This window comes from Tachysurus fulvidraco, chromosome 8, assembly GCF_022655615.1.
Source record: "Tachysurus fulvidraco isolate hzauxx_2018 chromosome 8, HZAU_PFXX_2.0, whole genome shotgun sequence".
Taxonomy (NCBI): domain Eukaryota; kingdom Metazoa; phylum Chordata; class Actinopteri; order Siluriformes; family Bagridae; genus Tachysurus; species Tachysurus fulvidraco.
Genome location: NC_062525.1, coordinates 25,006,022 through 25,030,830, shown reverse-complemented (window position 1 = coordinate 25,030,830; position 24,809 = coordinate 25,006,022). Strand labels below are relative to the sequence as shown.

General features: G+C 43.4%; 1 protein-coding gene across 3 annotated transcripts in view; it reads right to left on the bottom strand.

Moving 5' to 3' along the window:
- prkg1b (protein kinase cGMP-dependent 1b) overlaps nt 1-24,809 on the bottom strand; it is a 150,254-nt gene that overhangs the window by 78,183 nt on the left and 47,262 nt on the right. For all 3 annotated transcript variants that reach the window (XR_007143706.1, XM_047817439.1, XM_047817438.1), the window contains exon 3: nt 20,041-20,154. Coding sequence is in view for 2 of the 3 variants with exons in the window: in XM_047817439.1 (XP_047673395.1) it covers nt 20,041-20,154 (114 nt within the window). In the remaining variant the exon portion in view is untranslated. The remainder of the gene's footprint in view (nt 1-20,040; nt 20,155-24,809) is intronic.

Here is a 24,809-nt window from a genome sequence, read left to right as displayed (position 1 = left end):
TCTCATCAAGAGCCACTTACGGGATGTGCAACGAGCCGAAAGTACAACAATGCAAACACTTGGAAAATTTGAATGTACTCGTGGAATGAAAAGATGAATAGTCGCACTAAAGGGATAAGAAAAAATACTATTTCAAGCGACCTGAGACCTAAGCATTTGCATAAAAGACAAAGTTCAGAAAATCAAGCATTAATAAAAAAAAAAAAAAACAATCAAAAAGGTGACAAAGAAGAAGAATACAAAACAGCTCATATAGCCAATACACACATCTTACTGAACTTAAGCACAATTCATGTCTCAAAGGTTCCATATTACCTTCTTCCTTCCACAAACTTGCAAGTAGGTGAACTGACTACTAGGACTGAGGTACACCCTCGGCCCTGACCAGGATAAAGCTGATACTGTAGGTGAATAAATGACTATAGTCAATTACTTGTATTATTTCCAACAGTACATGAGGACAATAGTGTTGTCCTAGTTACTAAGAAATAGTAACTAGTTACAGTTACTAGTTACTTCATTCAAAAAGTAACTCAATTACGTTATTGATTACTTACACCAAAAAGCAACGCGTTACTGTTAAAAGTAACTTTTTAGTTTTTTTTTAACTTTTTTTTAAAGAACGCTCTTTAATGTTCCCATTAATGCCCTTTTATGCATTATGATCTATACAAACACAAAACCAGAATCCCAGGTGTCCCGGATGTTCCGGGAGTCTCCCGCATATTGATAGCGGCTCCCTGATGCCCGCAAATTAGTTACAATCTCCCGGAATCTAGAGCGAGCGAGCAAGCAAGATCGTGCATGCGCGAAAGAGACTGTGCTCCAAACTTGTAGCGTGCGCATGGCAGAAAGGGAGTGGCCAATCATGATTGGCCTGTTTCGGTAAGTGAACTAATCAATTGTCAGTGTGGGCGGGCTATAGCCCATGTGTTTCGGAATACCTCCCATTACTGCCGCACGTACTTGAATAAACGGAAACACACCCACAGTGCGGCGTCTTCGTGTTTACAGGTTGGCATCCACCAATCCTACAATGCGTCGCTGCTGTAAACAGGTCAGTCTGTAGGCTACACTTCAGCCTAAATGAAAAGTAACGGACAAACGCACCATATGGTAACGCTAACGGAGTTACTTTATTTAAAAAGTGATGCGTTAGAGTATTAGTTACTGTTAAAAGTAACTGCATTACAGTAACGTGTTACTGCCCAACACTGATCCTCACCAGCGTTGATGTAGCAGCAGGATTATGTAGTCCAGTGTACTGTGCTGATCTTTTGGTCTATTTTGCACCATGGTCCTGGAAGAACAGCATCGTGTCCCACGGTATACAAGTTCTATAGAATACATATCAAGAACGTGTAGAAAAGTGCAGTCTGAACAACACTGCTAGGTTTGAATCACACTCGAGGATATCTGGAACGCATAACAGATGATAAATCTAGATCCATGCCAATGTTCTTCAGAATTTGAAAATAAGCTGCATACAATGTGACTACAAAGTAAATTGTATACATCGAGATGTATTCTTGGAAGTGGACAGAGAAACAATCAGGTGTGTGTTGTTTATTCTTTTATATACTGTAGATCTTTGTGAAAGGAACAGAAACATAAATCCAATTGAAGTGGACCAGAAAGCACATTCCATCGCTCAGGAAGGAGAATATTGGAGAACCGAGTTCTCACCTTATCAGCATGTTCTGATCTCAGAGAACAGCATGCCAGACAGCTTGATAGACCTGAGCTGGTGAGCAGGTGTGTAGATCCTGACCAGGGTTCATGCATAATGGGATCCAAATATACAAGGTTTTCCTGACGCAGTGCATCCAATGGAATAGAGGAGATATAGTAATATTTTAGGGAGACCAAATATAGAGAGTAGGAGTGATATGGTTTGAAGTTTTTACTGTATGATAACATATTTATATAAAGATAACTCAGTGTCATAGTGTCGCTATAACTGGACACTTAAAGATATACAAGCCGGACCACTTTTCAGAGTCCTTTCAGCCATACCCTTCCTGCCTTGCCTACCTTACAGCATTCACCCTAAACAGTGAAAAGGTTTTGCCCTGATTTGATATAATTCAGTGCAAAATGAGCGTCAGACCGAGTGCAAGTTTGATGGACAGTTCTGGAGAAACTGCTAGAAAACAGATAAGACAGAATAGAATAATTAACAGAACCCTACAATATCTGTTCATGAATGAGTTGAAAGCAATTGAGAGCCAGCCAAGAAATCGGTCGAGTTCTCCACCATTCAGTCACCCTGCTTACACAATTCCAGCGTGAAAGGTCTTACAGCAGAGATCCCCAGGGGTTTGTTGCTTTTTCGCAGTACTACTCTAGCCATTGTTGTTAGCCTCAAATACGGTCTACTCCGCCGACTGAATCACAAAAAGGTTACAAAAGCGTTTCAGTCCGAGGTTGGCAGTCTGGAAGATTTAATGTTAAACGTTGATTAGTCTCAAAAGGCCGTGAAAATGCCTTTAACAAAAGGGTAAATTGACTACTAGTCCAAAAACATCCTGGCTATTCAACGTTCAGTTTAAAAAATGACGCTGGGATAAAATATCGATCTAACAGTACTAGGCTACTAACCACGTCTTTCTTCAAAGACACCCGCTGATACCGACGTTGTATCAGGATTCGGCCCGGACTTTTGGCCATGTGCTTCTGTTTATGTTCCGTTTCAAGTGTCTGCCCCACCCTTGTTTACTTCTCCCCTTCTTTGCACACCTCTTCCCTATGTATTTAAAGGTGGGGTCACCGATATTTGAGAAATGCTTCAGAAAACTGCGTTACTACCAAACAAAACAAAAATCAAAACAAACGTGTAGGCAATGAGCAGAAAGGGGCGGGTCTTGTCAATATGGGCGGAGAGAGTGTTCAGTGCGAATGTGCGCATATTCACAGATTGGAGATTCCCGAGTCAATAACTCCTGAGCTAAACGCTGTTACTACACAAAACGCGGTTGTAGCTGCCTCTCCAATTGACTCAGGATAGTCTTTAAGCTGAGTTAAACTGGGGACCCCAGTTAATTACGTTTTCAAGTCATTCAAAAGAGAAACAAGCCAAAGACCCATTCTGGAAACTTCGAGTTAAACTATCCTGAACAGGAACAACCTGAACGCTCATGTGTACTGTATTTGGCTAATCTGGCCACAGTTATTAACAATAACAACCTAATTTTTGTGTTGTGTTTCCATGGTACTGCAGAAATCTGAGGTAGAGGTCTTCTGGGGTCTAATGAAATGAACCCGACCCGAGGTGACCCGAATCACTTTTTACCCGAACCCGACGTGCATAATTGTATTTTTTTAAGAAAGACTCGACCCGAGACAAACCCCAAAAAAATAGACCTGAGTCCGACCCGACCCGTTGGCAAATTTTTTTTACCCCGACTGGACCCGAATGTTGCATAACTCTACACTAAAGTAACCGCTACAGCGTAGATTCAAAATTGATTGACAGGTCTGTTTCAACGTAAATTAGCTTACCGCCAGCCACTCGTCGCCAGCCACATGTCGCAAGCGGTCTTGGCAAACAGAGGAGAGGTTGGAAAAGGACTCGAGTCGAGGCACACACACGAGATACAGTAGTTCGGGTCTTCTCGGGTCCGTCCGGTAAAAACATTCGTTTTAAATTACCCGAGACCCGACGCCGCTATTATTATACCCGACCCGTGTCCGAGGCACACGTGAACATTTTAGACCCGAACCCGCTCGGGTCTCGTGTCGGACCTCGGGTTTTCGGATCTAAGTGGACCCGTGAAGACCTCTAATCTGAGGAACGAGTCAATTGTTGAATTTCTAATATCCCACCAGTTTAAAACATCAATACAGCAAACATGGAGGAAATCGAGACTGAACTTATTGTTTATTGCTTGTGCTTTGTGAACACAGGGACCAACAATAATTTGTAGATCTCTATTTCCTACCTCCTGTGAGTGACATGAACTTATAAGCATGTTGTAAATGATATGGAGACGTTTATGGAATCACTTCGCTTTTCTGGTTGTAGCACAATGTCGCTAACATAAAAACCTCCAGATTATTTCTAATCTATTATATCCACAGGTCTATGAAGACTCAGTAAGAGGATACTTCACAAGTAGCATGGATTTATGATATCGCAAATCAAAGACCAGACACGCTTTTAACTGAGTCCTTTATCAAATCTCTTGAAACGTTTTAGCTCTGGTGCAGTGAAAAAAACCCGACGCTTAACGAAATATTTAAAGAAGGCTCTTGTGTGATCAAAGTGCATCGCCATATGAAAGGTGTGTGGGATATCGGCCCCTAGTTAGTTCGCTTCAGACTGAGATGTATACAGAGATAAAATGAAAATAGTCACGCCGAGAGCCGAGCAGGACATCTCATTACCGTAAAGTGAGCTCTGAGGAAAAAATAGGCATGGGTAGCAACAAATGAAGTCTGAGAAAAACTTCAGACATGTTATATAACAGCAATGCGATGGGGAACCTAATACCAGGGTCATTTAAGATACAGAGCAGAGGATGCGACTGCTGCCAGTGGATTCATAATGAGGCTGTAGCCTTTAAAAAAAAAAACTGTAAAACCCAACATCAGCTTCATACCAATTACAGAGAAAGCTTGTGACAGAAGGGACACAAATAAGCAGAATTATAAAAGCCATAGTTCAGAGACACCAGCCGGGCACGACTCCAACGATCGTCGCCAAGCACCGGTAAAGACAAAGAATGCGGGGTTCTTTCCTCTTTTCTAGACAGTTCACTCGTAAATTAAGCATCTGGCAATGTTTTCAGAAATAAAAGTAGTGTTAACAACCTATTATTTATTGTAATAGTTTCACTCCATGTTTGTGTGTGAGAGGAGGGGGGGGATACACACTCTCCCCAGAGAATGACAAAATCCTCCGGTCTCTATGGCAACGAGGCACTCGCAGCACTTAACACATGAACGGGCAGCTGGCGATGCATCTCTTTGTCTCTCTAAACTTTGGCTGTTAATGCCTCAAATGTAGCCCAGGAAGAGTGGAAATCTAAGGATGTGGCTTTGTGAGGCTCAGCGGCGTTAAGTCTCTCCTCCATCCCTCACTCGTAATGAGCGAAAAGACAGCGAGATGGGAGGAAGAAGGCCGGTAATCACTACCCTCGCAGTTCTACCTGTGCAATTCATTATGACAAAACACTCACTTGTTTAATGCGTTGGAATTGCATGCTGGGTGCCGCAAGCTGCACAATCGCTTAAAGATTTTATTACCAAGCTCTCAGCAGTGCACGAAGAAAGATGGCTTCACAAAAGTAACGTTCACGATAACCGTTTCTGTAGAATGCAGCACAAATCTGTTGCACTGTTTCTAAAGTATGTCATGGAGCTAGTCACAGCATCCCTGCTGAATCGCGTTTCATACACGTTTTTGTGCTTTATGTGAGTTAGAATACCGTGTAGATGAATATAGTCAGCAATGTGTCACCTGTTGATGTCATTAAATCCTCTCTCTCTCTCTCTCTCTCTCTCTCTCTCTCTCTTTCTCTTTCTCCCTAAATTAGCCATGCCTACTCACTGATCTATCTCATCAGTGTATTGATTGCATACACCTGTGGCTCATTTGGTTTTAATCACATTCTCTCTGTGTACATCTTTCTGTTTGTGTTGCCCATTGTTTAGGAGGCTTTAACACAGTTTAGTCCAAAAAAGAGCATGAAATGTTGTGAATGTGAAAGTCGTGATATGGACCAGGAAGGTCTCAAACTCGAGACGGTTGCAATGTGTCGCGATTTCACGTGAACGCAAGACGTACCGCACTTGTTCAGGACGTCGTCCGATGATGACATCGTTAGTTTCCACGGCACACATGCAGTATGAGTGGCACAGTAACACAGAAGAAGTGACGCGACTTACTTAATGGTGGGTCGATGTGGTCGTGTTCTACATGTGTGTTTGTGATGTAAAATGGACACAAATGCACCAAGGTTCCAGAGCAACGCTACAGGGGCCCCAGAAATCGTTCATTCATTTTCTACCGCTTATCCGAACTTCTCGGGTCACGGGAGCCTGTGCCTATCTCTGGTCTCATCGGGCATCGAGGCAGGATACACCCTGGACGGAGTGCCAACCCATCACAGGGCACACACACACTCTCATTCACACACACACTCACACTACAGACAATTTCCCAGAGATGCCAAGCAACCCACCATGCATGTCTTTGGACCGGCGGAGGAAACCGGAGTACCCGGAGGAAACCCCCGAGGCACGGGGAGAACCTGCAAACTCCACACACACAAGGGGGTTATAGACAGTTATAAACAGTTATAAGTGCCATAATTCCCTCATCAGACTCTCTCATAAGACAAAAATGAGCAGGATGTCATGCAGCCTTTCCTGTATACGAGACAGTACATGCTTCTTGATTTATAATTAATTATTTATTTATAGCTGCCTGGAAACAGTCTTTTATTTTGCGGTTAGGTTTTTTTTTTTTCCTCATCGGTTTTTACTCATTTATGGAAAAAGCGAACTGTATCGTTTTCTTTTGTTATGTCTGGAATCAAAAATCTCACTGACAATATTTTTTGTATTATTTCACCATCGTTCACTTCAAAGCCCTTTTTTTTCCAGCAGCGACCTTTCCTTTTCTAAATATTTCAATAGATTTGCACCAAAACATCAATGTGGTGTTTAGACTCTTTGATTTATTTCATGGTCCGTGTTTCCCACTGGCACGAGAGACCGATGCTTTAACTTGTGTTTTGGCAACGAAAAGAAAAATACATCTCTTTGCCTGTGATCATTTCTACAACCCAGACAAAATACATATGCCTGGGATAAATAATAGAGTGGTTAAACTGAATGTTTAGGAAAATAAATCCTGTCTTTGTTCTTGCATGGAAGCTGGATGGATAGAAGAAAGAAAGGATTTTTTTCGGCCAAATCCTGGATCTGTTATGTGAGATGCTATCCAGGCTGTAGGCATTTTAGTTAATGAGTCCAGTTAATAGTTTCCCAGCAGTGTTTAATGCCCAGTATACATCACATACAGTAAACCCCAAAAAGCGATTGCAGCATCACTTGCAGATTGTACTGTAATCTCTTCTCTATGTTAGATTACATGATGAATGTAATCCTTCTAAGGGGGGCATGGTGGCTTAGTGGTTAGTGGTTATTAGGGCTGGGCGATAAAACGATAACGATATGTATCGCGATAGACACGTGATCGATATCAAAAAAATGTGTTCGATAAACTGTTCGATATTTTTATTTATTTATTTTATTTTTGCGGATAAAAAAGGAAATGTAATTTTTATTGCCGGACCGGATTATTATTATCGGACATATATGTATATGAGACATAGATAGCTAACAGGATTTTGATCTTTAAAGTGGTGATTAGGTTTATTTCTGCTCACTCACGGTGGAGATTAGCTACAAGGCCGGTTGATATTAAGTCCTCTGCAGGCAGACGTGAGTGAAACGTGGAAATACTTTCATTATGTATCTCTAACTTTCTAAATGAAGCATCGGTCATCTTACTCGCTTGAAAAGCTGCAGTTTATTTAATAACAGTTTATTTTAATATCTTGCGTTCGACAGCCGGCGCGCGTCTGTGTAGCGACGATGTAGCGTATATACGCCGGATTGTGACCCTTTTCATCTCCCATCACAGGTCAGCCTTTTGTGAACCCGGAAGGCAGCGCCGTGGTGTACAGCCCCAATGGTGGCTCCTCAGGCTTCCAGGCCCTAACAGACTTTGCCTCCTCCACCACCTCCTCCTCCTCCACCACCTCTACCTCCCGCCCCCGCCTTGTGTGTGTGGAGTCTGCATGTTCTCCCCGTGCCTCAGGGGTTTCCTCCGGGTACTCCGGTTTCCTCCCCCGGTCCAAAGACATGCATGATAGGTTGATTGGCATCTCTGGAAAATTGTCCATAGTGTGTGTGTGTGTGAGTGAATGAGAGTGTGTGTGTGCCCTGTGATGGGTTGGCACTCCGTCCAGGGTGTATCCTGCCTCGATGCCCGATGACGCCTGAGATAGGCACAGGCTCCCCGTGACCCGAGGAGTTCGGATAAGCGGTAGGAAATGAATGAATGAATGAACGAATGAATGAAATCCTTTTAACTGTAGATTAAATGACATTAAAATCTGTTTGCTTCACGATTTGTCCACAACAGACATAATTATATAACGTGAACTCTATTACACGAGCATGTTTATTTACATTATTATAACTATCACTGTTTTTACATGCAAACCTGCTCACAGCCATCGAGGTCTGACATTTTAATCTGAAATTCCTGACACGGCTAGAACGTCGTTTTTCTTGCTGTCTGTGGCTGAAGTGTGAGTATTTTACAGCGTAGTTCGGTTTTAACATGAAGGCAAAAATCAAGCCCCAAAGAAATATATATAAATAAATAAATAATTTGCACAGCCGGCATTAATATCTGGCTGAAGTGAGGGTTTCAAATATAAACTAAACAGATGTTATGATGGTAACAGTGTACACATCCACTGCCACATTTCTCACCCTGTAAATATACATCTCCTTTGGCAGACTTTACAACAACACAAGACAGAAGACCAAAGGATGCCAACAGGCAGAAGCGACGGAGTCCCAAAAATCGCCCAGGCTTGTGGTTTTTTTTTTCAGCTAAACTCCATCAACCCACATGCTGAGATACAAACCATATACGGGAAAAGCTTGGAGGATTCAGACGAGCAAACGACAGAACAGATGTGTAGTCTTTTCAGATTGATCTTAATTCTCAAAGAAGACTACATCCATTTTTTACATAGAATTAACTGAATAGAATTAAATGGGGGGGGGGCACGGTGGCTTAGTGGTTAGCACGTTCGCCTCACACCTCCAGGGTTGGGGGTTCGATTCCCGCCTCCGCCTCGTGTGTGTGGAGTTTGCATGTTCTCCCCGTGCCTCGGGGGTTTCCTCCGGGTACTCCGGTTTCCTCCCCCGGTCCAAAGACATGCATAGTAGGTTGATTGACATCTCTGGAAAATTGTCCGTAGTGTGTGAGTGTGTGTGAGTGAATGAGAGTGTGTGTGTGCCCTGTGATGGGTTGGCACTCCGTCCAGGGTGTATCCTGCCTCGATGCCCGATGACGCCTGAGATAGGCACAGGCTCCCCGTGACCCGAGGAGTTCGGATAAGCGGTAGAAAATGAATGAATGAATGAATGAATGAAATCCATTTAATAATAATAAAGATTACGAGCAAATGATGGCAGTGCTACGAGTGAATTCTAATAAATAACCGCATTAATCACATGTAAACTTGAAGAAGCAAAAATTATGCAAATCTGTATTTTACCTGTCGTAATTGTTCTCCGGAACTAAGGCTGAGTTCTGGTGTCAAGGAAACGGAGGACTGCGAGTGAAACTCTGCTTAGGTGAGGAAGATGTTAAAATATGAATAAATGAATTAAACAGTGTAGACATGAGTGGGCTGTGTGTTAATAAGGCAGACGTGAAGGAAACCCTTGTCGAAAGGTCTGTTTAATGCTGCCGGCATTGAAAGAGAGTGTAAAGTGTTCGGGAGAAGAATGTAAAAGGTGAGAGCGACTGTGCTGTGAATATTTAATATAAAACCTAAAACTTTCCTACAATATTCAGAATTTTACATGTTTGAAACTTTAGTATTTATTTTTAGATTATTACAGGTTTCTTATTTGATTCAGTGATGTTTTTCAGATATCCGCTTGGTTTTTTATGTTTTTTATGCTAACCACATACAGTATTAGCTTCTTTTTCTTCTTTTTTTACTCTCGTCTTTTCCCGTTAGGGCTCTCCACAGCGAATCATCACCTCCCACCTGACTCTATCCTCACCATCCTCTTCTCTCACACCAATTACCTTCATGTCCTTATTTAACACATCCGTATATCTCCTCTTTGTCCTTCCTCTTCACCTCTTACCTTTCAGCTCCATCTCCAACATCCTGCTCTGTACATGTCCAAACCATCTCAACCTAGTCTCTCTGTCCCTCTGTCCACCAAAACAGGCAACCTGAGCTGTCTCTAACCCCATATCAGCACTAGCGATTATCTATATATAGTGTCTCAAGAGTGTATTTTGCAGGAACACATCAGTATTAAACTCAAGTGAGCTGTTCCCTTTGTATAAATATCACCCTGCAATTTGCATATTTTGGCAGAAATTCCTTATTTGATAAAATATTAAGTTATAATAAAGACACAAAAAAGAATTAGAAGGAGTTAATAATAAATAAATTATTATTTGGAAAATAATGTTTATCTTCTATTAAGGAAAGGTTTTTAGTATAAAGCCTAACACCTCCAGGGTTGGGGGTTTGATTCCCGCCTCCGCCTTGTGTGTGTGGAGTTTGCATGTTCTCCCCGTGCCTCGGGGGTTTCCTCCGGGTACTCCGGTTTCCTCCCCCGGTCCAAAGACATGCATGGTAGGTTGATTGGCATCTCTGGAAAATTATCCGTAGTGTGTGCGTGTGTGTGTGTGTGTGTGTGAATGAGAGTGTGTGTGTGTGTGTGTGTGTGTGTGTGTGTGTGTGTGTGTGTGTGTGTGTGTGTGTGTGTGTGTGTGTGTGAGCCCTGTGATGGGTTGGCACTCCGTCCAGGGTGTATCCTGCCTCGATGCCCGATGACACCTGAGATAGGCACAGGCTCCCCGTGACCCGAGAAGTTCGGATAAGCGGTAGAAGATGAATGAATTATAATAGTTTCCAAAAAAAATATTAAAATACATACAGGTATATAAGGTGAATTTAGAGAAGTCAAGAGCTTTTAATTTGCTTTTAGTCCCACATACGTATCTAACCATATGGAGTTTTAATAAAATTGACATTTTTATGTTTACATTACAAAAGTCTTCTCATGAATGTATGAGCAGTATTATATTTGGTGGCGTTATATGCCGCTGAAGCAGCTTTATTATGACTGTCACTCATCCATGTCCTAGATTTATGCGATAAAAATAATAAAAATAAGTAAGAGAAATCCATATTTTCCAGTTCTCTGAATAAAACAATCAACTACAGCGCAGCCCTGACAGAGGAAGTACGGCACCGCCGAATTTTACGGTCTGATATGTTAGTGAGATAAGCGTGTAATATTGAAATGAGAAGCTGTAATAGAAACTTTTCCACAGGCATTGATTTGAAATGCAGCTGGACAGTCAGACGATGGAAGATTCATGAAAAAAGGTAGGAATTAGTAAAAACCCAAAGGTTATTATATTCACAAAGAAGAAAATTTAAAGCACTGCAATCCAGAGCAATTAGCAGAAAGAGTTTATTCTCTATTAAGGAGTATGGTTAAGATAAGGACTGGAGCAAGATCACATAAAAAGTGCAAATTATCACAAGAAAAGTGAGCGAAACCAGGACTTAAGGAATCGGGTCTCTGACGTTTGAGAAACTAAACAAATCGGGCCGACAAACTAAACAAATACAAAACAGATGTGTAGCCAATGAGCAGAAAGGGGCGTGTCTTGTCAATACGGGCGGAGAGAGTGTTCGGTGCGCGTGTGTGACATCAGCAGAAAGCGGTTTTAACATCGACATGGAGGATAAAAACAAAGAAAGAAAGAGAAGAAAGACTTACGATAAGGACAAGAAGTAGGACGTGTTAATATAGGATCAGCTTTCCAGCGCTGGAGAGAACTGAAGGAGCAGGAAGTTGGCCACATATTCACAGGTTGGAGTTTCCCGAGTCAATAACTCCTGAGCTAAACGCTGTTACTACACAAATAACACCTCTTTTCTATCGTAGTGATGTAGAGAGGCAGCTACAACCGCGTTTTGTGTAGTAACAGCGTTTAGCTCAGGAGTTACTGACTCGGGAAACTCCGACCTGTGAATATGTGGCCGACTTTACTTAAGACGCCGAGGCGCTTTTTTCCTTCTCGATAGGTGAGTAACGTTGGTTTTGCTTTGTTACACAGAACTAATATATGCCTTTGTCCTTTACATCATTATGCTTGTGTGGCATTTTTGCTTGTTTGTTTATCTACAATCGTATTGTTCTTCCCTTCAGCTATGATAAAGACACGTTTCTTTCTGTTAGTCGCCCGGGTTACGTACGTATGTGTGGGCGGAGCTAACGATACAGGGGTGGGACCCGTTTGGGTTAGGGGCGTGTTTGTTTTGGTGACTTTATATGTCGACATTGGCTTTCAAAAATCGGAGACCGCACCTTTAAGTGAGGGTTCTTAAAGTGACATTTACTTTAAGGGCCTTGCTCAGGGGCCCAGCAGGACAATAATCAGTACCTTCAGTAATCCAACACCTTAACCACTAGACATGTTACAGAACAGAGAGAGAATTTGTGGCAGCTGCCAACCAGCCATCATTTCCAAGAAAGCTTCTTACTGAGTTCTCACCGGATCGTTTCTATTTCTAAATCACCGGTATATTGACGGCACGGGGAACCAGGAATACAATGCAATGCGTGATGTCATGAGGAACCTTGGAATACCTCAGTCTATGTCTGTGGTCTTTAGGGCCTAGCTGAAGGATGATAACTCACTTTCAGTAGTCTCTTAGTTTCAGCAGACCCTAGGGAACTACTGCTGCTGCTATAGCTACATGTAGTGGTACAGGAGCAGATAAAACAGTCAGCATGAATCAAGCTTCATACCAATGAATTCGGTGGTGCTTTCATTGCTAAAAGCCTCTGAGTAAGTTCATCATGAGTATAAGTGCTATAATGTGGGATAATGATGTGCTTGCCATACAGAAGCCACTTGTGGTAGCCTAGCGGTCGGACTACTGATCGGAAGGTCGTGAGCCCGAATCCCAGCACCGCCAAGCTGCCACTGCGCGGCCCATGAGAATCTCCTGCCAAATGCGGTAAAAGGTATAGCGTCAGTTTCTCCTCTGTATGCCGTTAACCGATCGTGAGCACCAATGAGCTAATGTCGAGCACATATAGTGCTTTCCTCTTGACGCTGAGGAATAAGCAGCAGTTTGAAAAGTTCACCAGTTTTCTCACAGGAAGCCCATGTCAGATTAAAACCTCCTAGGTTGATAGTCATCAGTAGTAGTTGATGGGGATTGGCAAATGTCACAATTGTAAGAAAATGGGATAAGAGCATCCTGTGGGATTAGATCATTCAGGCAGTGATATAAAATGTCAGCAGTATATAAAATATCAGGTAAACGGTATTTGTAGATAGACTGAACCTTAAGACATTGCACACATTTCCGATTATTCACCAGAAGGAATGATAAGAAAGGGTAAGAGTGTTTTAGATGCAGGTAGGTAAAAAAAATCAATAATACACCAGAGGCTCCATCAGAGGTTTAAGTTCACTGGAGAAGTTCACTAGAGAAAGACTGGGAGATATATAGTGTATAGTGGAAGTGGAAATTCTCACATGGAAAAACAGAATGATCGAAAAATGTTAGGAAACATCCATGTACTTTTTGTGTCGAGTTACTTCACATGCAGGATTTCGGTAGTCAAGTCCTGGATTTTCCTCCGACATTCTACAGTTACGAGCTACAGTTCATTCATTCACTCACTCATTTCCTACCAATTATCCGAACTTCTCGGGTAACGGGGAGCCTGTGCCTATCTCAGGCGTCATCGGGCATCGAGGCAGGATACACCCTGGACGGAGTGCCAACCCATCGCAGGGCACACACACACTCTCATTCACTCACACACACACACACACACACACACACACTACGGACAATTTTCCAGAGATGCCAATCAACCTACCATGCATGTCTTTGGACCGGGGGAGGAAACCGGAGTACCCGGAGGAACACAGGGAGAACATGCAAACTCCACACACACAAGGCGGAAGCGGGAATCGAACCCCCAACCCTGAAGGTGTGAGGCGAACGTGCTAACCACTAAGCCACCGTGCCCCCTGCATTAATATCTGTGATTGTAAAATAATACAATCAGGTACAGACTCATAATATGGCACCTTCAGTGGCATTTAAGTGAACTTCAGGTGGCAGGGACCTGCTTCTTTAATAATAACGACAATAAAGTCGGGACAGTTCGATCTTTGAGTCGGTAAATAACCCTCCCCGAAAATAAAAAAATAAAATAATCTGTGGTCAGATCGGATTTAGATCGGATTTGTTTTGATGCGATAATTTACTGTATGTAATAAAATTATTCCCAGAGTATATTTTATTTCAATTTTTTTTCCAATCCCAAAACCCCTGGTTTTATATATATGATATCTCCTATCAAATTTGACATGATTTCACGTTCAATCCTTTGCCTACAGTCTATAAAAACCCTCCAGGAACTAAGCCTGAGACAACTGACGATAGTATTGACGTGCTGTCTGTGGTACAGAGGGACAGAATTATACTGCTTCCTTTAAGCCTATTTTGGTCTTAAACAAACCTGTGCTGTCTGACAACAAGACAAATCTTCTCTTAGCTTCCCTGGTCTCCAAAGAGATAAGATTCATGAATGTCTTTGCTCACAAAACATGAACAGGGCAAGTATTTAACAAGTGTCTCTCACTGCAACTGGCAGCGTTAAATGATCAGCTTCTTGTATGTTTTTTTTTACAAACTATTGGCTTTTCTAAGATAAAAATATGGACAGTGTCAGAAATCAACACTTCCATGGTTTTGAGTGAGTTAGTGTGGCCCTGGAGCATGTACAATACACGTAAGGCTTGTCCCCGAGTTACGGAGATGTGTTCCATTGACCCGGTCGTAACCATGGCCTAGTCGACCCAGGTGACCGGTTTGGGGTAGTACTGTATGGTGTAAATTGGTAATAATTTAACAAACATTTGGCTAATGCAATCTAATAGAAAATTGGTGTATATACTTAAATATACCTTTGTTTATACAGTATATGTTTTACAATGCATATATTTTTTGTTATTTTTTTTTTTGTTTGCATTTTTGTTGGATGCTTTCGTCGCTCCAAAGGGCAATAAGTGCCTGTGTGTCGTTCATGTTGTTTGTGTCTGGCGCGATGCACGACTCGTGAGTCGCCTGCGAGTGACGTACTTCCGTTTGGGAGGAGTTAACAGTAGCGCTGACGTACAGTATGTGGCTTGAACAACCACATTCATTTACACCTGTCCAGTTTCATCTGAAATGCGTCCCAGACCACCTCCTGAAGGGGTTTGTACCGTCGGGTTTATATCAGATTATAACCATTTCGGAGGGCATTTAGACCTGGTCTTTTTACCATCGGATAGCTATCGGATCACAGAAAATGCAGGAAGTGACCGGGTGTAAAAAGCCCCTAAAATGCTACGTAACCTGCATTGATGTATCGTATCGTATCGTATCATATCGTATCGTATCAGATCATATTGTATCGTATCGTATCATATCGTATCGTATCATATCGTATCGTATCGTATCGTATCGTATCGTATCGTATCAGATCATATTGTATCGTATCATATCATATCGTATCGTATCGTATCGTATCATATTGTATCGTATCAGATCATATTGTATCGTATCATATTGTATCGTATCATATCGTATCGTATCGTATCAGATCATATTGTATCGTATCGTATCATATCGTATCGTATCATATCGTATCGTATCGTATCGTATCGTATCGTATCATATCGTATTGTATCGTATCAGATCATATTGTATCGTATCGTATCATATCGTATCGTATCATATCGTTTCATATCATATCGTTTCATATCATATCGTATCATATCGTATCATATCGTATCGTATCATATCGTATCGTATCATATCGTATCGTAGCGTATCGTGTCATATCGTATCGTATCGTATCGTATCGTATCATATCGTATTGTATCGTATCAGATCATATTGTATCGTATCGTATCATATCGTATCGTATCATATCGTTTCATATCATATCGTTTCATATCATATCGTATCATATCGTATCATATCGTATCGTATCATATCGTATCGTATCATATCGTATCGTAGCGTATCGTGTCATATCGTAGCGTATCGTAGCGTATCGTATTGTATCATATCGTATCGTATCATATCGTATCGTATCGTACCGTAGCGTATTGTATTCGCGCTCACCGAGATTCTGTCTGTCGTCTGTGTACTTGAACAACGTGAGGTTGTTGATGTGAGCCCTAACGCTGAGTACCGCACTGTGACTGCCGAGCCGGATTTAAAATACTTTTTTATGATTGACACTCAGGTGTGAACGTAAACTGGAACGATCCGGTTTAAATTCCACTCCATCTGTGTTTCACAGTAAAAGAGATTAGACATGAGGAAAATCTGAGCTTTTGTATCGTAACGTATTCACATGGTCAATATTTTCTCGCATTTTAAATAAAGAGCTTGAACCTCGAATATTATATAATTAAAATATTACTGGTTGTTTAATTCCAGTTTAAACAATGGCTGATATTCAGTGCAGACTTTTGTGACTGTGTGAACATCTAACAACAGAAAAGGATTTCAACAAGGATTTATACAAAGATAGCTTGTGCGGTGCGAAACGATTAGAAATGCAACAAAATCTTTTTATTCTTCTTCTTGGTTTCTTTTTTAGGCAGGAAGTCTCTTCCCAGTTAAAGATTATTAAGCTGAATTCATCTCGGGGAGAAATGTCAGGACACACACCTCATTTATAGGTGGTTTATGGTGTAGACAGAAACATTTACAGTCAAACAGGTCATATATACTGTTCAGTACAGAAAGCCAGATGTCCAGATATCATCTGGGAAATGTCAAGCTATTGCAAAACAGTCATTAGAAGCTCTCTCTCTCTCTCTCTCTCTCTCTCTCTCTCTCTCTCTCTCTCTCTCTCTCTCTCTCTCTCTCTCTCTCTCTCTCTCTCTCTCTCTCTCCCACTCTCTCTCTCGCTCTCTCTCCCACGACTCTCTCCGTACCCTCAGCTCCCTCCTCTCTCTCTCTCTCTGTCGCTCCATGGTCCCATCACTCTTCTCTTCTCTCTCTCGGTCTCTGCTCTCTCTCTCTCTCCTCTCTCCTCTCTCTCGCATCGTCTCTCTCTCGCTACATCAGTCTCTCTCTCATGTCCGCTCTCTCTATCTACTCTCTCTGACATCCCTCCTCTCCAGCCACTCTCTGCGTCTCATATGCGCAGCTCTCCAGCCTCGCGCGACGGCACTCGCTCCGCTCGCGGTCGTCTCTTCAGTCTTCTCGATCTCCTCTCTGCCCGCTCTCAGGGTCTCTCGCCTGCTCTCTCCATCGATCCCTCCCGTCTCGTCCTCTCCCCAACCGCCAAGAGCTCATTTGCTCGCCCTCTGCTCGTGCGTGGGCTCTCCCTCTCCTCTCCCAGTCTCGTCATCACTCGCCGTCGTCTCGTCTCTCTCCCATGCCCTCCCTACTACTCTCAGTCTACGTCAGCTCCTCTCGTTTGCACATGTTCTCTCCTCGATGCCTCCGTAGCTTGTGTCCCTCTCGCTCTCTCCCCCTCATCAGACTCTCCGTACCCTCCTACTCATCATCTGCGCATCTCCTTCTGTACTTCGGTACTTCTCAAGATCGGTGTCGATCTGGAACACCGGCTCTCTCGCTCATCATCTCGATCTCTCCTCTGCACTCACCCTCACTCTCTCTCCTCCTCTCTCTATCATTCAAGATCTCCCTACCGAACTACCCTCTCCCAATCTCCTCTTCATCTCCTCACTCATAAGAGGCCTACCGTATCCTGTCACTCTCTCTTTCTCTCTGTCTCTTTCGTAGCTCTTTCTCTATCAGTCGTCTCTCTGTCTCCCTCATGCTCTCCTCTGTCCTCTCCCTCTTCTCTCAAAACGTCTTGCCTTTCTCTCTCTCTCCTCTCTCGTTCTCTCTCTCTCCTCTCTCTCTCCTCACTCTCTCGTCTCCCTCACACTCTCTCTCCCTCCCTCTCTCGCGTCTCTCTCCTCTCTCTCTCTCTCGCCCTCATCATCTCCATCTCCCTCTCCCTCTCCTCTCTCCTCGCTCACTCCTCTCCTCAAGGCGGGCTCGACACGGACGCGTCCTCGAGCGCAACCACTCTCGGCTCGCACTACGTCCTCGATCCTCTCCCCCTCTCCTCCCTCGCTCGAGTCTTACTCTCTTTCTCAGGTCTCTCTCTCGCTACGTCCTCTCCTCACGGCTCTCTCTCTCGTCTCTCTCTTAATCTCTCTCTCCCCGCGAGCGCGACAGTCTCTACCCTCTCTCTCTGCTCATGCTCAGACCGTGACTCCTCTCCCCTCTCATCTCGTCGCAGTCGGACTCTCGCTCAGGCCCGCTCGATCTCCTGCTCCGCTCTCTCACTCGCTCTGCCTCACTCGCTCTCCCCCAAGCTGTCTCCTCACTCTCTCATCCTCCTCTCTGATCTCTCATGTCTCTCCCTCTGGCTTTTCACTCTCAATCTCTGCACTCTCCCTGAGCTCTCTCCTCTCAAATCCTCCCTCACCTCTCTCATCTCCCTGCTCAGTCTCACTCACTCGTCTCGCTCCTCTAGCTACTGCTCGCTCTCTCTCTCTACTCTCTCGCTCACTCTCTCGTCTCTCTCTCTGTCGACCTCGTTTACTCCATCTCTCTTCTCTCTCTCTCCCTCTCATCTCTCTCGTCCTCACTCTCTCCTCCCTCTCTTTCCTGCCTCCCTCACTCCTCGCTCTCTGTCTCTCTCTCTTGCTGGCTCTCTCTCTTGTCCTCTTTCTCTCCTAACCTCAACTCTCTCTCTCCCTCTCTCTGCCTCTCTGTTCTCTCCCCTTTCTCTCTGTTTTTTGTCTCTCCTCTCTCCCCTCCTCTCCCATTCTCTCCATCACACACACTCTCCTCTCTCTCTCTCTCTCTCCTCTCTCCTCTCTCTCTCTCTCTCTCTCTCTCTCTCTCTCTCTCTCTCTCTCTCTCTCTCTCTCTCTCTCTCTCTCTCAGTGACCTGTGTGTGGGTCTGTATCATGTAAGTTGTCTTGATTTTTCCTTCTGTCCCTCTCGTGCATTGTGATTAGCTGCCAGCAGCAGCAGCGTGTCTATATTTATTTATACACAGTAGAAACATTTCTGCTTTTTTAATGTCGCATTTTTTATTCTGAAATGCTAAAGCAGCTTGGGGAAAACAGGATATGAGACCTTTGTCTCAGAGAGAGAGAGAGACAGAGAGAGACAGAGAGAGAGAGAGAGAGACAGAGAGAGAGAGAGAGTGAGTAGAAAGCGGAATGAATTTAAATCTGTCTTTCAGCCATGTGAGAACGACTATAAAAACCTTCCTCTCTTTGCCAACACGTGCTTCCTGGTGCTAAGCTGATGGCTGCATTGGGAATTCCCATCATTACATCTCTCACACCAGCATGTTACACAAAGCCACACAAAATGTGATCATCACCGTCTCCCTTCGACAGGCAAAACAACAGAGTAGATGGGATTTTATATCTGTTAATCATCAATGTTTCATGCACTGAAGACAGAACTGATTGGTTTTAAATAAAAACTGGAATCTCTGACAGCTTTGTGTTGAGGTGAAACCAGGGAAAAAATCAGCTCCATTGTGTGACACTGATGCTAATTAATCGCTTAAATATCACGGGTAAATTATATCAGGTATCTGACATGCATGTGAAAAAACAAAGTAATTAAATAATAATATAATAAGAATAAGAATAATCTTCATCATCATCATCATCATCATCATCGCCGTGTGCGGAGGAATCCGGGCCATTTTATTCCAGATGTCATTATTCACAGCATAATGCAAAGATGTGCTAGGTTTTGTGTGTGTGTGTGTGGGTGTGTGTGTGTGTGTGTCTGTGTATGTGTGTGTCTGTATGTGTGTGTGTTTCCATAGTTACATAGTTAAAATGATCTGCCGGAAATACATAATAAAAAAAATAAACAGCAAAAGAATTTGTACAGGTTTCCATGGTGACAGAGTTGATTGAAGAAGTTGTAGGGAATTGTGTGTGTGTGTGTGTGTGTGTGTGTGTGTGTGTGTGTGTGTGTGTGCTGCTTCTTTCTAAAATTTAATCTTTCTTTAAAGCCTCTTCCTAAGAACATTCATAACATTCAGAACATCACACCTCCACATTGCTCAGGTTCTACAGTATCACCGTTATATGGATTATGTACGTGCTAGAAATTCTGGGTAATGCATCAACATGCCGTGTTCACTCACTCTGGACGGTGGCGGTGCGGGTGCAGTTGTAGAGGATGGCCAGCTCGCCGAACACTTTGCCTGGTCCCATGGTGCACAGCTTCATGCCCTCCTTGGTCACTTCCACCTTGCCATCTGTAAGTAATCACAGAGCACATTCTTCAGGAAGGAAAGCGATTCAGACTGGAAATGAAAGCAGCACATTCCAGATTGGACTGAGCCGTGCTGTCGCAACCAAAGTCACCAGGAAGCACTTCTCTGATTTAAATAAAGTACCCCGCCAAATCGGGTGGAGAAAGAAAGAAAATTAGATATTTATTAAATCAGATCAGATTGTGAATTAATTCTTTTAAAAAAAATCATGTCTATTATATGAAAATAAAAAATAAATCATAAATTCATCCATTCATCTTCTACCGCTTATCCGAACTACCTCGGGTCAGGCGTCATCGGGCATCAAGGCAGGATACACCCTGTATGGAGTGCCAACCCATCACAGGGCACACACACACACTCTCATTCACACACACACACACACACACACACTACGGACAATTTTCCAGAGATGCCAAGCAACCTACCATGCAATGTCTTGTGGAAACCGGGTGAGGAACCGAGTACCCGTAGAACACCCGAAGCATGGGGAGAACATGCAAACTCCACACACACAAGGCGGAGGTGGGAATCGAACCTAACCCTGAAGGTGTGAGGCAAACGTGCTAACCACTAAGCCACGCCGGTCGGTTTGCAGCACCATCGGACTTACTCACTTACTGTAGCATCAGATAAACTCCGGCTTGACTCTAATATGAACAACACCGCTATTAATTCCACTGACCCATAAAGAGGGCAGAAAGCAGACACAGAATGTCAAACATACACACATTTGCTGGCATGATGCTATCAGCAGAGCTAATCCAAACATCACATAGCAGGTCTGACTCAGCCTCTTCGCCTCACTGCCGTTATTATTATTCAAAACAGTTATAGTTAGAAACCTTCGCTGTGTCAACACAGTGCAGCAGAACACTTGGCTAACAAAGTGCCTGTGATGTGACAGTCAGCTAAACATCACCCAACCTCGCATCCTTCCCTCGGCCTCAACAGAAGAGAAAATCCCTCCCTCCCGCCCTCCTCCATCCTCCATCACTCTCGTGGCTGTGCCTGCAGGATTAGATTCCTGTCATCAGCTGACAGCTTTATCTGAGAAGAGTGACAGGGCGATACGAGGTGTAGGAATGAGCACAAAAGAGGCACGACTTTTTTTTTATTTATTTAATCTCAGAGACAATTTTTATCCAATACTACTTCAGGACTGCGACAGTAATGTGTTCATTCGTATAAGTGCAAGTATATATTATGTGCATTTAATTGTATACTGAAGCTTGGGAATTGTTCGAGGTGACGCAGGAACAAGATTGAACATTTTCAACCTAATAAAATTTTGTAAATATAATAACCAAGAAACGAGCACCAAAATGCCCGGGGGGGGGCAAATGAACTAAAAGGTGAGCGACAACAAAACATTAGCACATAATCAACACTTGCTGTGCTGAAAAATACAATACACACTAGCGAAGGAATTTAAAGCAGGACTTCAACTTAACATTCAGGACACGATCTCAGCGTGGATGAAGTAAATTCTTCACAATTGGCAAGAAAGATATAGTTTGGCGTTAACCAGAAGAGTTGACCAACAACGACGTCCTCGTTGGAGATGAGAAGTAGAATAAAAACTGATATTTTCATTCATTCACTCATCTTCTACCGCTTATCCGAACTTCTCAGGTCACGGGGAGCCTGTGCCTATCTCAGGCGTCATCGGGCATCGAGGCAGGATACACCCTGGACGGAGTGCCAACCCATCACAGGGCACACACACACACACTCACACACTATGGACAATTTTCCAGAGATGCCAATCAACCTACCATGCATGTCTTTGGACCGGAGGAGGAAACCGGAGTACCCGGAGGAAACCCCCGAGGCACGGGGAGAACATGCAAACTCCACACACACAAGGTGGAGGCGGGAATCGGTGGTGTGAGGCGAACGTGTTAACCACTAAGCCACCGTGCCCCCCCCCCCCCCAACTGATATTTTATTCATTAGAAATGGAATGAAAATGTCCTCAGCAGAGTTTGGAGGAGGAATCACAATATCCTTGGTCGACGTATGAGGGAAAGCAACAATGTCCTATCCATAGGTGAAGATGAAATAAACATAAAGGAAGGGATAAGCAGAACAACGATGTTCTACTGTAGGTGGTTTCGAGAGGTGGAGCAACGACATCCTAGGGCAAGACAGAACTCAGATGTCCACAAGGGATTCAGGAAGGATGTTCTCAATGGTGATAAGAGGTAGAGCAACAAAATCTTAGCCAGAGGTAAAGCTTCAACGTACTGAAAGAAAATATTAGGAAGGGTAAAAACCTCCTCAGCAAAGGCAGGAGGCAGAGCAACAGTGTATTTGGACAAGAAGGGACGCGAAACAATGACCAACATCCTTTGTAGAGGCAAGCTGAGCAACAGCATCCTTAGAGTTCTTGGTCCATGTTTCTCTCAGGTTCTACATTTCACTGTTCTAGTTCCCACACATGAATGCTTTGTTCCGTGTTTATCTCGGACGTACTGTACTTCCTTGTTTATCTTGAAAGTTACCCGTTTCTTATTAGCCGTTGAATGATATTTTCGATATGAGATGCCTGCCAGGCAGTGTGTAGACGAACGGACATGTTTTCCCACATGTGCAGAAGGGGATGAAAACAAGACTGACCTCACGCCTCGTGTGTCCTTACAGGACCCTGCAGGGGACTAAGAAGAGCAGCGCTAGCTAGTTAATAAAACAATGGCCCATACACGCTGAGTACACTCATCCACTCCAACTCGTTTCCCAAAGCATCGAGGCTCATAAGTCTCCATCTCATGCACACATGCGTGGATGCACACAATCACACAAAGTGCGCACTCTCGAAGCTTTTAATCAGTGTAGTGTGCTTTAACACAACAAGAGGACACGAACCTGTACAAACCATCGCAGACATAAAGAGGGTACATTTCCAGACAAGTACACGTACTTTAAGATGAAGTGCGATAATCAATAGAAATGCAACCAAACATTATTTCTCCAAAAAAAAAATGCAATTCCATGAAAAGTTATTAGCAACTAAATGAGGTCGCCGTGGGCTCTGTCATGTCCGAGCAAAAGGAAAAGCAGTCCAAATACCCTGACACCTTGGCTTTGGTCATGTAGAGCTCTGCTATGTCCAGCTTCTGGATGACTCTAAAGAGCCTAGTAGTGTAAAAAATATATAACATCCGTATAGTCGAATTCTGACATGTTCTCCTAGGGTTCTGACATGTTTTCTGACAGAGAATGAGAGAGAGTGACAGACAGAGGGGGGCAGGGGGGCAGAGAGGGGGGAGGGGGGCAGAAGAGGAGAGATAGAGATCAGACGATAAGAGAGAGAGAGTAGGAGAGAGAGAGAGAGAGAGAGCGAGAAGAGGAGAGAGAGAGGGCAGAGACAGGAAAAAGAGAGAGAGAGGAGAGAGAGAGAGAGATCGGCGCGCTCCGCTTGCTCTCCTCTCTCTCCTGTCCGCCCTCTCACCCCGACTCTACTTCCCCTCGACTCTCGGCCGCTCTTTTTCGCTCGCTTGCCTCTCTAGCTCTCGTTTTTTGGTGCTCCCACCCTCTCTTTCTCTCTCTCCCTCCCTCGAGCGGGAAAGAATGAACATACAGCCCGAGAATAGAGAGATAGAGAGACGAGAGATAAGAGAGAGAACTTATATATTTTTCATACAAGCTATAGAGAGATAGATAAAGAGAGAGAGAGAGATAGAGTAGAGATAGAGAGATAGAGAGAATCGGGACAGACATAGAAAGTGAGGCTAGACATACATACATACGATACGACATACATACATAGATTGATAGAGAACCGACATAGAGGGTTAAGCAAGAAAACATACCGACCGGAGATAGAGAGATATAGTAGATATATAGAGAGAGGGAGCAGTGCGAGAGATAGAGAGAGAGATGAGATAGAGATATATGATTATAGAGAGACTGGTTGCACAAGGACCGATAGGGAGAATACAGCAGACAGACATACAGCAGACAGACAGACATACACTACATACCATACAGAGAGGATATAGAACAACAGATATAGGTTGAATCACGAAACCAATACATACCTGATAGATAGATATAATATAGATATATGAGAGAGAGAGTGTAGCGAATATAGAGAGAGATAGAGGGGGTGTTGTTTATGGGTTGTCTACCTAGAGAGTAAAAGAGACAAAGATAGAGATATAGATATAAGATAATACAATATAGGAGATAGATATGAAGATTTGTAAGACAGTATGGATGGACAAGACAGACATACATACATACATACAGACATACAACATACTATGATTACAAGAGATAAGAGGGAGAAAAGAAACTACGACAGAGATGAGATAATACAGAAGAGGGTGATGTGAGAGAGAGAGGGAGCGAGAGAGACAGAGAGAGAGAGAGAGAATGAAAGAGGGGGGAGTCAGACAGAGGGGGGCTTCTAAGGACTGTTTTAATTATTTCCATATGTGGGTGATTAAAGTCAGTTATATGACTGTATTATATGTGACCATCTGAGTCAGATATACAGTACGGTTGGTTCCAGGTCCCTTTGACCATTCTGTATATTATGAACTTGCTTGATGAAGCTGAGGTTGTCACTTGTGAGGTTAGCCGAAAGCCTGAGCAATTAGTCTAGACAGGCTTGCTCACCTCAACACAAC